At 55.4% G+C, this 15,647-nt stretch overlaps 1 protein-coding gene, 1 long non-coding RNA gene and 1 pseudogene across 3 annotated transcripts in view; all 3 read right to left on the bottom strand.

Annotated features, from left to right (window-relative positions):
• The window catches only part of LOC146421086 (uncharacterized), a 453,431-nt gene that overhangs the window by 126,026 nt on the left and 311,758 nt on the right, over positions 1–15,647 (bottom strand). The window lies entirely within an intron of this gene.
• LOC146421101 (serine/threonine-protein kinase pim-1-like) lies at positions 1,795–4,189 on the bottom strand (annotated as a pseudogene).
• LOC146421097 (uncharacterized) overlaps positions 11,386–15,647 on the bottom strand; it is a 42,209-nt gene continuing 37,947 nt past the window's right edge. The window contains exons 1-2 of one of the 2 annotated variants that reach the window (XM_085047600.1): positions 12,584–12,612; positions 11,386–12,394 (exon numbers count right to left, since the gene is read on the bottom strand). In XM_085047600.1, the coding sequence (XP_084903726.1) occupies positions 11,388–12,394; positions 12,584–12,605 (1,029 nt within the window). In that variant the 5' untranslated portion in view covers positions 12,606–12,612 and the 3' untranslated portion in view covers positions 11,386–11,387. Of the gene's footprint in view, positions 12,395–12,583; positions 12,613–15,647 lie in introns of those variants that run through there. The other variant, XM_085047599.1, reaches the window with a different exon arrangement.

Here is a 15,647-nt window from a genome sequence, read left to right as displayed (position 1 = left end):
CTGCTGCTCCCTCGGGATCAGCCAAAATTTGGTTGTTGCTCTCAATGCCAGCAGAAGCAGTGGCTGAAGCAGCAGGTGCTGACAGTGCCCCAAGCCCCGGGGCCAGCGGGAAGGGAGCTGCTTCACATGAGAACCAGAAGCAAAGGACATTTCTTTTTTACGACATGTTTTCTGTTTTAAGAAAAAAAGAATAGAAAAAAACCCTAGATGAAATATGAAAGATAAAAGCAAAACTCAGATGTGTAGTGTAAAATCTTCTGTAACCTTGGATTAAGAGGTAACTGATCTTTTGTAAAAGTGAGCTCAGTTATTTACTTTGTCAATGTGCCAACAGCATGGATCTATCTTACTGATACTCAGCAGCCTTTTTTAATAGATTTTGGGGTTTGTTTCCCATATTAAGTTATTTTAAATTGTGGTTGAAGCAATAGGAAATTGATTGTGCTCTGCCAGCTCTGAGCAGGACTGGGAATCCAGATTCTGTTGATCCCCATCTCATTAAGAAGATGCCCTTCCTTCTCACCCTGTGAATGAGCTATGCATTCCCTTTGAAATTGTCAGAGGTTTCTTAAAGATGCAAAGTCCCACTTACAGCTTTTTGCTCTGGTTTGGAAGTGGAGAAGGTCAATTCTTCATTCACCAACTCCAGACTGCACTGCCTTAGGAACAACAGCCCACTCGCCAGGTTTGGCTCACTCGTGGCACTTCTAGAGGAGGAAGAAAGTGCAATTGCACAATTCCAACCCAAAAGGAATGAAGAGTGGGACAGACAAAACATCCTGTGGACATACAGGCATTCAGCTGGGACTGTGGAGTGTTGGGGTTCTTGCCAATTGGATGTGTATCCCTCACTGCAATCTCTGGGCCTGCAGGAGAGTCTCACTCACCTGCACAAGCAGAAAGCTCAGTCGGTGTGCTCAGAACAGGCTCATCTGATCCAGAGCTGTCAGAGCAATGGGAGGGCAGAGCAGGCCCAGCCGTGCTCAGGGCTGAGCCCCAGCAGAGCCCTGGCAGAGCCCAGAGCAGCCTCAGCATCCACAGAGCCCTGCTGGAAGGAGAGAAACCAGAAACTGCCCGTCAGCTGAAGGCTCCTGTCCCCCTTGTCCCAACTGCCCCCAGTGCCCAGGCCATGCTGGCTGAGCTCAGAGCTGTGCCCAAACCTCCCCATCATTGCTGCCTGTGGGAGGAGAGCAGGAGGGCAGGACATGTGCCCACCCTCCAGCCAGCCATGGCAGATCCACCTCCTCAGCAGCTGCCCAGAGCCAAAGAGCAGCTTGGCAGATGACTGAAGAAGTTGTTGCATCCACCCCAGCCAAAGGGGAAAACTTTTGGGGCCAGCCAGGCTGTGCAATGCACAGATGTGGGAGCATCCCCCTGGCTTTGAACTCACCTGTAAATCAGGTGTGGAGTGTGTCTTTGAAGAAAATGCCACAGTCAAAGCTGATAATCTTCAGCTTGCTGGTGGTCAGGTTGAGGTAGAGGTTGTCATCCTTGAAGTCCTCCTTTGTGTCTCCAGCTGCAGCTCCACCTGGTACAGCATCTCCAGGGGCTCCTGCTCCTTCCCTGGGGGCCACACCAGGCTGTCAGTGTTCTGCCCAGGGCCCCAGACAACAATGAACCAGGACAAGCAAAACCAAGGTGGATGGTGGCCACCAGTGCTTGCCAGAGCAGATCTCCAGCTCAGCTCCAGCACAAGAGCTGTGAGTTCCCTGATGATCCCTGCTCAGAGCTACAGGCAGGTCAAAAAACATCTGGTTTGCTTTGCTTCTGATTGCCAAAAGATATGTGGAGCTGTTACCTGCCAGGCCCCTGGACCAAACTGTGCACGTGCATCTCTCCCATCTTCTAGGGCAGATGAACATCTTGCATCCAAGGATCGTTGAAGAGGTCCTCCAGCGATGGCCTGTCCATGGGTTGCATGGACAAACACCTCCTAATGACATCTTGGCACTCTGAGAAGAAAAACCAGAAACTGCCAGTCAGTTGGAGAAGGCTCCTGTCCACTTTTCCCTCCCTGTTCCCATGCTCAGGCCATCCTGGGTGTGCTAGAACTGTGCCTAAACTTCCCCAGGCATTCTCTGTTTTGGAGGAGGGCAGGAGAGCAGGACATGTGCCTCCTCCTCAGCAGCTGCCAGAGCAGGATGCTCATGAGCCTGCTGCTCTCTCCCAGCACTGGTATTCCCCCTGTGCCACAGAGATGAGGATCCACCTTGAGAGAGCCGTCGTGGGAACAAGATCCGCCCCCAGATGATCTCCTGGCCCCTCCTGAATGGGTGCTTCCCGACGACCAGCTGGTACAGCAGGAGGCCCAGGGTCCAGATCGTTGCTGCCCCACCGTTGTAGCATTTGAGGTGGATCCACTCTGGTGGGCTGTAGGACAGGGTTCCTGTGGAATACAGATGGAGTTCATCAAGGGATGCTGCTGCTCCCAGAGCCTCACCCCACATCCCTGGGCATGCAGGGGCTGCAGCAGTGGCACACAGGGTGACCTGCTGCCCTCTCGCCAGCACCTGTGACTCGTGTACAAACTTGGGGTTGGAAAAGAAGCCACTGCTGCTGGAATGAGGCAGCAGAAGCCCTGGGGAGGTCCAACCACGACACGCAAAATAAAACCATTCCCAGAGGTGGGAAAAACCACTCTCATCCCTCTCTGCCTTGGCCCCAAAAAACAATTATAAGCCAAGGCAAACAAGGGGAGTGGAGCAGTCCAAGACCTTCCTCGCCTGCCTACCAAACTGGCTGGGGCATGGGGTCTGACACCCCTCACTGCTACACTCATTGGGGTTTGTCAGACTGACTGCCCCAGCCCCAGCCCAGCCAAGGGCAGAGTGGGTGGTGAAGGTGGTCAACAGGGCTGCAAGCTCCCCCTTCGACCCCCACCCAAAAGTAACTTGCCTGAAGAGTTAATCCCATGCCTGGCAGCTATAGGAGAAGCCCTGGTGCTACACCCAGGCTGGACCATGAGATGCCCAGGAGCATCCCCTGGGAAGGCTCACCTGCAAATTGGGTGTAGGCTGTGTCTTGGAGGAAGGCGCCACAGCCAAAGTCGATAAGTTTCAGCTGCATGGTGGCCAGGTCGAGCAGGATGTTCTCGGGCTTGATGTCCCTGTGCAGCACCCCGCAGCTGGTGCAGTGCTGCACAGCCTCCAGCACCTGCCGGAACATCCCCCGTGCCTCCTCCTCCGGCAGGAACCTCCGCTCCGCCAGGAAATCCGACAGGTCCTGACAGCGCTCCGGACGCTCCAGCACCAACAGGTAGTCGTCGGGGAGCTCAACCCACTCCAGGAGCTGGATGACACCAGCACAGCCAGTGGACACCTTGTGCAGCAGCACGATCTCCAGGGGCGCACGGGTGCCATCGGGCTGCGGGAGGAACACGATGTCATCAGTGGGGCTGAGGCCATGCCAGGGCTCTGGGACCCCTCACCCAGCCCGGGATGCTCTGCGCCCCCCGCTCACCCCACGCCCGCTCTACCTCCCTCGAGGCGTCCTGGCAGCTCCCACCCTGCCGGGCCCCGGCTTATCCCCGCCCGGCACGGCCCGGGTTCTGCCGCTGGCCCCGCTCACTCACCAACTCGCCCCAATGATGGATGCGGTTCCGCGGTACACATTTGATGGCTACCTGCGAGCAAGAGAGAGCAGCGGGCTCAGCTCGCCGCCCGCCCTGCCGAGCCCCACCCTCCTCCTCCTTCTCCTCCTCCTCCTCCTCCTCCTCCGCCCGCCTCCAGCCCCGCCACTCACCGGGGCGCCGTCCGCTAGCCGCGTCCCCGCGTAGACGCTGCCGAACCCGCCTGTGCCGAGCAGCGCACCCAGCCGGTACCGCTCCTGCAGGGCCTCCTGCGCCTTCCCTGCGGGCGACACGCGGCCGTCACCGCTCGGCCCGGGGCCACACACGGCCCCCGACCGCCTCTGCACCGCCCCGGGCCGGGCATGCCCCTCTGAACGGGGCACGGGCGGCTCGGGGACGGCGGCCGGACTGCCGAGCTGCGGAGCTCGGGCCGGGGAAGGCGCAGCGGAGGCGGCGGGAGCTGCCGAGCCGCGCGTGTCCTCCTCGGCTTGGAGCCGAGACAGCCGGGGCCGCCGCCGCCGGGACCGCCGCCGGGACCGCCGCCCGCACAGGCGGAGCCAAGGACAGGCGATGCTGCCCCAGCCGTGGCCACTGAGGCCCGCCCAGCAGCGCCACAGCCATGCCGGCGACAGCCGGGCGGAGCCGAGAGCGCGGCGGGCCGCCCGGGGGCGGGAAGGGGGCAGCCCCGGCCGGGGCTGGGGGCGGGCCGGGCGCATGGCCCCGCCCGGCAGGGGGAGAGGGAGCCCGCGGAAGGAGGGGACACAGGGAAAGGGACACCGGGAGAGGCTGCGGGACAGGGGGAGAGGGAGAGGAGGAGCAGGAAGGAGAAAGGGACGGAGAGGGTCCTAGAAACTCTTCCTTAGCTGCCGCCGCTGCCGCCGCTGCCGCCGCTGCCGCCGCTGCCGCCGCTGCCGCCGCTGCCGCCGCTGCCGCCGCTGCCGCCGCTGCAACTGAAGCTCCGGGGCAGTTAGTCCGAGTCTCCGTTTGTCCGAGTGGCCGTTTGTCCGAGTGGGCGTTAGTCCGAGTGGCCGTTTGTCCGTTCCCCGCTCGCCCCCGCGCACCCCACGGCCGAGCCCCGCGCGCCCCCGGGGGCAGCCCCTGAGTCTGTCCAAACACGGGAACTTTGCCGTGTTCAGCCCACATCCAGAGGCTTGACTGCTGCACAGTGGCACAGCAATCCCCTTGGCTGCTCTGGGCATTGTCCCTGCTGAGGGTCAAACACTAGCAGAGCACATTCCCTGTCTCCAGAATTCATACCTGACCCAAGCACTGCACTTGTGTCTCCAGCATTGCTTTCCAAGCAGAACAGGGGAAGACAAACTGTGTGTAACTCATGGTATTACAGAGAGTCTAAAACATGCTAAGTCATGGATCTTCGAGGTGAGATCCATTTGCAATTAATGGCATGGAGAAGTAGTGCAACATGGAAATGGGGAGCACAGAAATAAATAGAGGAAAACATCTCAGATTGTTTCTTTGCATTTTCATTTCACTTCTGGAAAGCTGTTTCAGTTTTCCAGGAATCTTCTCCACAGTCCTGCTTGCTCTTTTCAAGAACCTTTCCTGGAGGGAATGAATTGCAGCGATTATTGGGCTGCGCTGGGCCTGGCCAGGTGCCTGGTGCCACCAAAGCCACTCTGTCACTCTCCTCACAGGTGCAGGACACAGAACTCAGGAGGAAAGGCTCGTGGGCTGGGATAAGGGCAGGGAGAGGTCACTCACTGGTCACTGTCAGGGGCACAACAGACACAAGCTAGGGAAATGAATGGAATTGATTTCCAAGCAAATCACAGTATGAGAAGGAGAACTAAAACAAACCCTAACAAAACAGTTTCCCCACCGCTTCCTCCTTCCCAGGCTCCCAGCCTCCACCTGCAGTCCCTGCTCTGCTCTCTCTGCAATTGGAAATTTGTCACCAGCCACAAACTTTGCTTTAGCCTCATCCCAGGATCTCTTCCTGCAGAGGAAGAACTTTCTCCAGCAGAGATTTGGAGTGTGACAGCCTTTGAGGCTCAGGGTGTTTCTCCTGCAGCTCCTTGTAGGTCTCCTCTTCCCGTGCTGGTTCTCCTGAACCACAGAACTCTGCCAGAAAATCAGGTCAAGGTGTGGATGTTCCTGAACCATTTGCTCGAGGTCCTTGGGGGCTGCATCCAATGCATTCTTCTTGTCTTTCCCCTTTGCATGGAGCCAGTGGATCTGCTGGCCCCTGGGCAGGGCCTGGCAGAGCAGGTGGAACCTGGGTCCTGCTGCAGGAGCTGGGGGAGCTCCAGGACTCGCTCTGGCCGCTGGGGCAGCCACAACACAAGCCGTTCCCAGCCAGGAGCCGAGGGCTCCGTGTGGCTCTGCAGGACCTTGTCCCTGGGGCTCGTCTGGATCAGCGCAGGCAGCTGGGCTGCACTTGGCTTCCTTTGTGTCCCTGCTTCCCCTGGGACAGCAGCTGCCCAGCGCCAAGGGGACAGCAATGGCACCAGGGCAGTTTGGGGTGAGGTTCAGTGTCTGTGCCTGGCAGAACTCCCAAATCCTTCCCGAAGGAGCAGCGAGTGCTGACAGAGCACAGGATGCTCTGCTGAGCACGGGATGGACCCAGGGTGGACAGCTCCGGACTGGTGCTGCCAGTGCCGCGCGGGGCGGGGCCGCTTTGGGGATCCCCCAGGGCAGAGCGCTTTGGGCTGCTTTGGGGCTCTGGGCACCTGCAAAACCGGCGCTGGGCACGGGAAGAGTGTGTGGGGGCAGCTGGGGCCCTACTGGTGGCACTGGTGGCGCTGCAGTCCCCTGGCCACAGGTGAGGAGCTCTGGGGTAAGCTGGGAGAGGAGCAGGGGGATGGGGCTGGTAGATGGGAAAGGGAGAAGGGGTGCTAAAAGATGGGGTGAGATCCCCCTAACCGAGTGGGAGTGGAACCCTGTAAAAATCAATGTTTACCAAATATGTTAAAAGCCACTAAGAATGAAGAGGGATGGATGAATTAGCTTTTGTAATGAGGGAAATAAAGGAAAAAACCCACAACAAAACCCACTGGGGGACTGAGTCCAGGATATCTAATCTTTGAAATTCTCTGCTTGGTGTGGGATAGAATGAAATTGCAAAATCAGTAACAGTGAATTGTTCAATTTATTTAAAAACAATCCCATAAACAGGAAAAGGCCACCTCCTGGTACAGTTATACAGGGAAATTCACCTGGAAGTTACTGGAAATCGATTTCTCCAAATTACCCAGACAAATTTGGAATCACTGTCTTTTGGTATTGGTGGACAAATTTTCTGGATGGCCAGAGGTCTTTCCCTGTCGCACCAATAAATCCAGGGAAGTGGTAAATATTATGCTTAATCAATCATACCAAGATTTGGTGGCAACTTGGTTTGTCTTCAGGGAGAAGCCTCCATTTTATAACAGATGTGGCGCAACAGCTGAGCAAAACCCTGGGTATAAAAAGGGACTGACACAGCCCTTGGTGACCACAGGTGAGTGGGAAAGTGGAAAGGATAAATCAGAATTTGAAACAACAAATTAGGAAAATGTGCCAGGAAACCTCTTTAAAACAGCCACAGACCCTTCCTCTGGCTCTTTTGTGAGTCAGAATTCAGCCAGGGACAAAAACAGTGAATTGCTGTTGGGGCAGCTGTACCAAACACCATCAGTTCCTGGAGAAATCCATCCAAAGGGAGAAACAGATTTAAATCTATACCTGGTTTCTTTAGGAAAGGTGGTTTATAACCCTGTTGGGACCAGTTGCTGTGGATGTCCCTGTTCATCCATTCCAGTCTGGGGATTTTGTGTATGTAAAGAGTAGGAGCTCTGAACCCTTGAAGGAAGGGTGCAAAGGAGCTTTCCGAGTTCTCCTGGTAACCTACACTGCCCTCAGGGTGGAAGGAATCAAACCCTGGGTTCATCACACGCAGGTAAAACCAGCAACCACACATTAAATACAGCAGAGAGAAAACTGACTGATACCCTGGACCCTGCAGGTTATATATATATATATACACTACTGTTTTAGGTATCAAATATGATTTTCTAAGGGGATGCTGTTTATTGGATCTAGATGAAGATGATGACTAACTGCATATTTATAATAACAATAGAAATGTTGTTGTTAACCTCTGGGGAGGGGAATGTGATCTTAAAGTTAGTGCAAGATTTTTGCAGATTACAGAATGTAACCCCTGTAACAGCTTGTTTGCCAACACATTTTCTCTGCAGAAAATCCAATTCCGTGGGGAGCTTTAGTCAGTGCTTTGACAAAAATCTGGGAACACGTGTGGGAAGGAAATAGCACCCAGGGCAAATGGAAAGGGATGGAAGGAGAATATTCCTTCCAAAGGAATTCTTACACATCAGAACAATACTGTTGAGAATTGTAATAGCTCAAAACTGGACCTGGAAATCACCTCAGGAAATATCTATTGGCTGACAGAGTGCACTGATACCCCTTGGGGATGTCAAATTTCAGAAGTATGGAACAGCCCTCAGACAGGACAGTGGGAATATATCCAGCCAGTTCAGTGGTGTCTGGACTGGGAAGGGAGCCCAGGCCTCCCAGAGGACCCCTTACAGGTGGGTATAAAATACCCTGATTTAATAAGGCCAAGGCCAAAGGATCCCAGGGCAAAGGAAAAGTGGAATTGCATTTGGATAGACACTTGAACTGTTTGGAATCCTGAGGTACAGTGGCTCATGGCTGTGGCCCAGGCTCTGAGGGTGGGATGTGTCTGTAGAAATTATTCTGTCTTTCTTAATGACACCTGTTAGGTCTCACCTAACAAACAGTTCAGCTTGGCGAGACACAGACTGTCAGCAGGACATGGTAAAATCATTAGCTCACTCAGGATGGGTGGGAAGTGATGGAATTTGGGGCACACATTTGCCCTTGGGGGAATCAAGAGCGCAATGGACACTTGGGGTTTTAAGGTTATGTCCCTTGTGGAAGGAGTCACCCCTGGGAACTCAGCTGTGGGGAAAGGTTAAAGGGGATGAAACTTGGAAACATCCCAGCATGGGAACTGCAGTGGGATGGATTTTAGAATCCATCTTTACTCCTCAGAGATCTGCCTTTAGGAACAGACCAAACACACACCCTTGGAGTGCAAATGGGAACTTTACTGAATGCAACTCAGTTGGGGTTTACTGAAATAAATGAACAGTTGCAAGCCACAACTAAAATGACCTTACAGAACAAACTGTCATTAGATCTTTTGCTGTTACATGGAGTATGTGGATACTTGAATTGAAACAACACACTTGTTGTGTGCACATTCCAAATGTGATGCTGAATTGGATGATCAGGTAGAGAGGATAAAATTGGTTGCTGCATCCAGCAGGGAATTAAGGGGAGGATTAGAAAGTAACTGGTTAAATAAAATATTTAAAGGACTTGGATTTTCTCTGACTGCTTGGTTGGCCTTACTTTTGTAAAGTATGTTTGGGATCACAGTAATAATTGTGATTATGACACTTGCTTTAAGCTGTGTGAAGAACACAACTGTGAATGCAACTGAGGAACTCACGGGAGGTGAGTAAAAGAGCAGAGTGAGGCTTATGAAGGCTTGAAGGCAAGAGAAGCTTCCCAAGCCTCAAAGAGGGGGAATGTTGCCAGATGAAAAATCATTTGCACCTGCTGGGTTCATACAATGTTTATTCTCCAGAACCCCCTGGCCCCTGGAACCACACCATGCTTACTGTGTAGGAAGCAATCAGCCCAGGTGTGCCAACTTCTACCAGCTCACCAGGCAGTCAGGTATGACTTTGGGGTCACCAACCACCAGGGACCACCAAAGAGAGCCCCAGGGCAGAAGAACAGATGTGCAAAGGGTGGGGGGAAATATGGTAATGATTTGGGGGAAAGATTATCATATGTAAGTTTACTCTGGGACAATCACTGAATATGTATGTAAAGTACAGGCTATAAACAGGAACTTTCCTGTGCTCAGCATGCACAGCTTTGGGAGGAGCTCTTCCCTGTGCATCTGGCAGAATAAAGAATGCTGCTGCTTAATGCTGCATTTGGGTTAAGGAGGTTTTTATTTTACTGAATTGTTGGTAACATCTCTGTGGCTGTGTCATAGAACCACAGAGCAGCTGTGATGTCAGAAAGGTGCTGTGTGACATCACAGAATGGGTTGTGTGAGGACATTGAGCAGCTGTGACATCATAGAGTGAATGTGTGACATCACAGAGCAGGCTGTGACACAGAGGAGGCTGTGTGACATCACAGAGAGGTGTGACATCACAGGATGGTGATGGGACAAGGTAGAGTGGGCTGTGATATCACAGAGCTGCCTGTGGGACAGAGTAGGCTGTGACACTGCAGGGTGGTGCTGTGACATCACAGATGGGGCTATGACATCACAGAATGGGTAGTGACAACAGAGTGGGTTGTGACATCAATGGTGGATGTGTGACATCACAGGGTGGCTGTTACATCACAGGGCAGGTGTATGAAATTACAGGGAGGTGTGACATCATAGAGTTGCCTGTGACATCACAGGGTGGCTGTGTGATGCAACAGGGGACTGGGTGAGGTCACTGGGAGGTTACTCCACCCTGCCCACCCTCACAGTTCCCCCACAGAAGTCCAACACTGCTCATCTGACCCCAAGCACTGTCCCACCTGCAGGATCTGCTTCCCATCGGCCTCTTCCTCCTGCAGCCCCAAGCCCAGGTTGGTGCTAAACAAAGGGCACTGGCTCAGGGTCATCCCCCAGTGGGGGCTGTGCACCCCCTCTGCCCCCTCCCCAAATTCCCTCCTGGGGGCAGCAGGAGCTGGGTCAGGAGCCCTGTGGGGAGGGAAAAGGGGGTGACACTGGGATGGGGGGTCACACATGCTCTGGGGTACACACAATCCCTGGAGACACCCCCTCACCTTCTCCTGCAGTGTCAGGAGGATGAACCCCAACATGGAGCCCCCAAACCCCAGCAGCACCTTGGGGGGTGGGGTATGGTGGCAGCTTTGGGGGTCTGGGTTTGTCATGACCACTCAAAAACCCCCTCCCAGCCCCACAGCACGCTCCCAGGCTCCTCAAACCACCCAACAGCTCCTCCTAGGATGCTCCCAAACCACTCCCTGCAATATAAATGGGCCCAAGAGCCACCAAATCCCTTTCTCGTCTCCCCCTACACCCACTCAAATTCTCTCCAAGCCACACAGCTCGGCCAGGACCCCAAACCTCTCTCACAGAGCCTGCCAAACTCCCTCTCAGCACCACAAATGGATGGAAACAGCCTGGCCTGGGCTCAGAGCTCTGAACCCTGTGGACAAGAACTCATGGGGCAGCAGATTCCAGTGGCTGCTGCTCGAGAGATTGGACCCATGGCAAAGAAGTTTGCAGAGGACTGTCTCCAGTGGGAGGGACCCATAACCAAAAAAACCCATATCCTGCCCGCCACAACCCCCTGTGCTATTGATGGGAAAGAGGGAGGGGGGTGAGCAGAGAAACAGTGTCTTAAGAGCTTATTTTTAGTTCTCATTTGCCTCCTCTGACTCTGTTCAGGGTTAGGTTACCAATAGATCACTTTGCAACTTTAAGTTCTCAGCCTGTTTTACCCTTCAGTGCATCCTGCCTGGTTCATTATCTCGACTCATGAGCCATGTGTGTTTGTGTGTTAGGGTTTTTTTTCCCTCCCCCCTGCACAGCTGCAGCAGGGGAGAGAAGAGAAAGCAGATTTTGTAGGTGCCTGGCATTTGGCCAGGGTCAAACCACAACACTGGGTCACTGGCAGTGTGGGCCACCAGGGCTCTTCCCAATGAGGGTCCTAAAATGGGGGATGAATACGGAGCAGTGCATGAAGCTCATCCCCCACTCGGGGCACTCGCAGGGCTTCCCTTACTGGTGCCTCTGTTGGTGTTTGGTCAAGTGAGAGCTCCTGGAGAAGCTCTTCCCACACTCGGGACACTTGTAAGGCCTCTCCCCAGTGTGGATGCGCCGGTGCCTGATGAGGTTGGAGTTGTGCTTGAAGCCTTTCCTGCAGTCAGGGCAGCGGAAGTGCCTTTCGTCTGTGTGAATCTGCTGGTGCTTGAGGAGATCTGAGCTGGTCTGAAACCTCTTCCTACACTTGGAGCACTCATAGGGCCTCTCCCCGGTGTGGATCCTCTTGTGATGGTTCAGGGTGGAGCTCCGGCTGAAGCTCTTCCCACATTCCCCACACTCATAGAGCTTCTCCCTGGTGTGGATCCTCTTGTGGCGGATCAGGTGGGAGTTTTGGCTGAAGCTCTTCCCACATTCCCCACACTCATAGGGTCTCTCCCCTGTGTGGATGCGCTGGTGGATGATGAGGGTGGACTTGCGCTTGAAGCCTTTCCTGCAGTCAGGGCAGCGGAAAGGCCTCTCCTGTGTGTGAATCTGCTCATGGAGGAGGAGATTAGAGCTGGTGTGAAACCTCTTCCCACACTTGGAACACTCATAGAGCTTCTCCCCAGTGTGGATCCTCTTGTGACAGATCAGGTGGGAGCTCCGGCTGAAGCTCTTCCCACATTCCCCACACTCATAGGGTTTCTCCCCTGTGTGGATCCGATGGTGGTCCATAAGCTGGGAGATCCTTCTGAAGCTCTTCCCACATTCCCCACACTCGTAGGGCTTCTTGGTCTCATGAAGCTTCCCAGGAATCTCTAGCTCCAAACTCCGGCTGAAGCTCTTGCCAGCTTCCTGGCACAGGGTGGGTCTTTGCTCTTCACAGCACCCTGGGCTGGGTTTGCAGCCCCTCCTTGTGCAGCATCTCTGGGGCTTTTCCTCCCTGTTGGATTCCTGGGTCATGGAGCTGCTCAAAATGGCCTCTTCCATGAGGTTCTGCCGTAAGGACTTGTCCTCCCTGGTCTCTCTCCTCAGCTTGTTGTCTGGGGAAGGAAGGACAAGGAGAGGATTTGGGATTTGCCTCCATGCCAGAGGGAAGGGGAAGGAGATCCCCCCAGTCCATCCCTACCAGGACAGAGTCAGCAGCAGGGTTGTCCTGCAGCCAGGGGCGATGCTGGGCTGGGAGATGGAGGAGAAGAGAGGGGGAAAGGGGGCAGTGACTTCCTCCTCACCTGCCTGGCTGTCCTGGGGCATCTTCCTCTTCCTCACAGCCTCCTTTTCATCTGGCCAAGTTTTGGGAATTGGAAATCCTCGTTTGGGCAAAAAAAGGTGTGAGTGCCTTGGGCTGGGGGTTCCTCCTGCCCAAGTCTATCTCTGGAAGTCACCGGGAGTTTTGTGTCTATCAAATCCTCTTAAAATAAGAATGAGTTCAGAAAAAGCCTCCCACGAGTTTCCCCTTTCCAGTCTCCTCTCTTTGAGGTTCTGGGGTTCCCCTTCTCAAAGCTGCTGGGGCTCCCATGGGTCCTGGGGATCCCCCTTCTCCTGGGCCCTGATTAGGGATGCTGTGGGGTTTTGGTGCTCCCAGGGGTCCCTTCTTCCCTGATTGTGCTTTGGCTCCAAGGGCTCCCAGGGTCCCTCTCTTCAGGCTCCCCCCACTCCAGGCACTCGGGGCTTCACCCTCTCCCCATCAGCCCTTTCAGTGTCCCAGTGTCCCAGCCCTGCCTCATCTCCAGCCTCCCCCACCCCTCCAGGTTGCCAGGGGTCCCCCAGCTCTGGTATTGCCCCTCTCTGCTCTCTCCACTTGGGAAGTACAATGTTCTACCCTCCCAGCTCTCACAGGGATCCCCAAAACTGATGTCCTGTCCTGCTGATAGCAGGCCATTCCCACATGGACCCCCAGTATTCCACCAAGGGTGCATTTATGGCTCAGCTTTGGAGTCCTGCATGATCCAAACATCCCCTCTGGCCCAAAAAATCCCCACCAGGGACATGCAAAGATATCTGGGGCTCACTTCCCGAATCTGCGAGTTCCAAACACCCCTCAAAAACTAACACGCTCCCAGAGACCCCCCAATAGCTTTGGGGTGAGCTCCTCCTCCCTGGTGACCTGTGCAATGCAGGGGGAGCAATGATCCCAGAGCCAGGGGTGCTGCAGACACAGTGGGTGGTGAAATCTCATGGTTCTCCTGCTCCTCCTTTTCCTGCTCCTCCTCCTCTCTCCCTCCTCTTCCTCCTGCTCCTCCTCTGCTCCCACCCCAGAACCCCATTCCCCACCCTCCTCTGCCCCACGGCTGCTGCAGCACTGGCTGCTGGGTGGGGGGAACCCCCCAATCAGCCCCAGGGATGGGCAGGGGGCTTGGGGACCCCCAGTGCAGATCCACCTCCCCCAGAGCCCCAGGGAATTGCTCCAGGGATCCAGTGCTGGGGGACAGGGCTGGACCCCCATGGAACTGCCCTGCTTCCGTGCCAACCCCACCTTTCCCTCCCCTCTCCTCCCCTTTCCCATCCTTCTCCCAATCCACAGACCCCTCCCAACTCAACTGGGGTGTCCCATCCCCCTCCCGCTCTCTTTGGGGGTCCCAGCCCCCTCTTTTCCCTTGCTCTTCTGCCCTTGCACCATCATTCCCTCAATCCCAACCCCCCTCCCCTATGACTGGTTTTGGGGGTTCCAAGTTCCCACCTCTCCCCTCCCCAAATTCTGCTCCTGGGGCCTAGGGGGAGCGCAGGTGGGGTCCAGAGGTGCCGGAGCCACGTGTTCCCCTGCTGCCAGTGCCACCCCCGAAGGATCAGGGGTACCCCAAAACTCCCTCACAGCTGCCGGATACCCCACAAGCCCCTAAGGAGTGGGGTCCCCCCAGCTTCATCACCCCCAACCTTCGGCTGCCTCATCCCAGGCCCCATCCCACCCATCCCCCTCCCCCAGACTTCATCCCACACCCCAATCCACATCTAACCCTTCCCAGGCCTCCATCCCATCCCATCCCATCCCATCCCATCCCATCCCATCCCATCCCATCCCATCCCTCCCAGCAGACACCACCGGGATCCCCTAAAAATCCCACATGCTGGGGACTCCCCCATATCCCCCCAAGGGGCATTTGCAACTCACATTTGGAGTCCTGCGAGATTCAAAAATCCGCCCCCTTCCCATCCCCCCCAAAAAAAACCCTACCGGGCAGCCAACAAAAATATTTGGAGTTAGGTGCTGCAGTCCTACAAGATCCAAAAATCCCCCCCTCCCAAAAACAACCCCAGGCATCACCCAAGATATTTGGGCCGAGCTCCCCCTGCCCGCTCACCTGTGGGATGTCCCGGGGGGGCGATGCTCCCGGGCCGAGGGTTGCAGACACAAAGAACAATAACTCCTGCTCTGTACCTTTGGGTGCTCAGTGTGTCTGCTGGGAGCCTCCTCAAGGGCCTTCAGCCACTGCTCAGCCCATGGACAGCAGCAGCAGCACCTTTGCAGGGCCCAGCAGGGCTCTTGCCAGCTGCCCTTGCCCACCTGCACACAGAGCCTCCCCCAGGCAGGGCCCTGCAGACAGGCAGGTTTCTGTAGGGCCGGGCGAGTGCACAGAGGGTGGGATGGGCTCTGTGAGCGCTGACAGGGACAAGGCTCCTCTCAGGAGGAACATGTGCAGCACAGGGAGATGATGAGGGAAGGAGAGAGAGCTGAACAGAGCAGTGCTGTGGGCAGGAGGGCACTGTTGGTGTGTGGGAGGTGCTGTGCACAGCTGGGGACAGGGAACACTGTCCTGAGTGCCAGGCTGTCCCTGCCCTGCCCTCTCAGGCACAGCACCACAACATCTTCTCTTGTTTCTGCATTCCTCTGATACTGTCACTGTTATCTGGTGCTCTCAGGGAGGCTCTGGGCTTTGCAGCAGCTGAGGCAAGCACTGCCCTTGGGATTCCTCCCAGGCAGGTGTGTCCATGGGAATGGGGTGTCCAAGCTTCCCTGTGACCTGTGGGGCTGTGGGCAAAGCAGTCCATGGGAAAGGGGAAGGAGCTGAGCCTCCCTCCCTGAGATGCCATCATGAGCATACCTGGGGATCTCCTTGCTGTGTCCTTCCAAGTGCTGAGCTTCCCTCCTGGGTGCAAATCTGTGCCAGAGCCTCTCAGAGTTCCCTGAATGCCCCAAGGGGAAGTGCAGAGATGCCACAAGTGAGGAAATGCTGTTGGGTTTGCCAAGGGAACTGTGAGTGTCCTTGGCAGAAGGAGGGGCTGAGACCTTGCTGAGAGACCTTTGGGGAGGGTGAGACATTCAGTGATCCCTCTGCTCTCAGCAGGGTCTGATTTCTT

Source organism: Lichenostomus cassidix, unplaced genomic scaffold (genome assembly GCF_008360975.1).
Source record: "Lichenostomus cassidix isolate B80296 unplaced genomic scaffold, HeHo_3.0 HiC_scaffold_43, whole genome shotgun sequence".
NCBI classification, from domain to species: domain Eukaryota; kingdom Metazoa; phylum Chordata; class Aves; order Passeriformes; family Meliphagidae; genus Lichenostomus; species Lichenostomus cassidix.
Note: the sequence above shows the minus strand (reverse complement) of the source record. Positions and strands in the feature narration are given on the sequence as shown.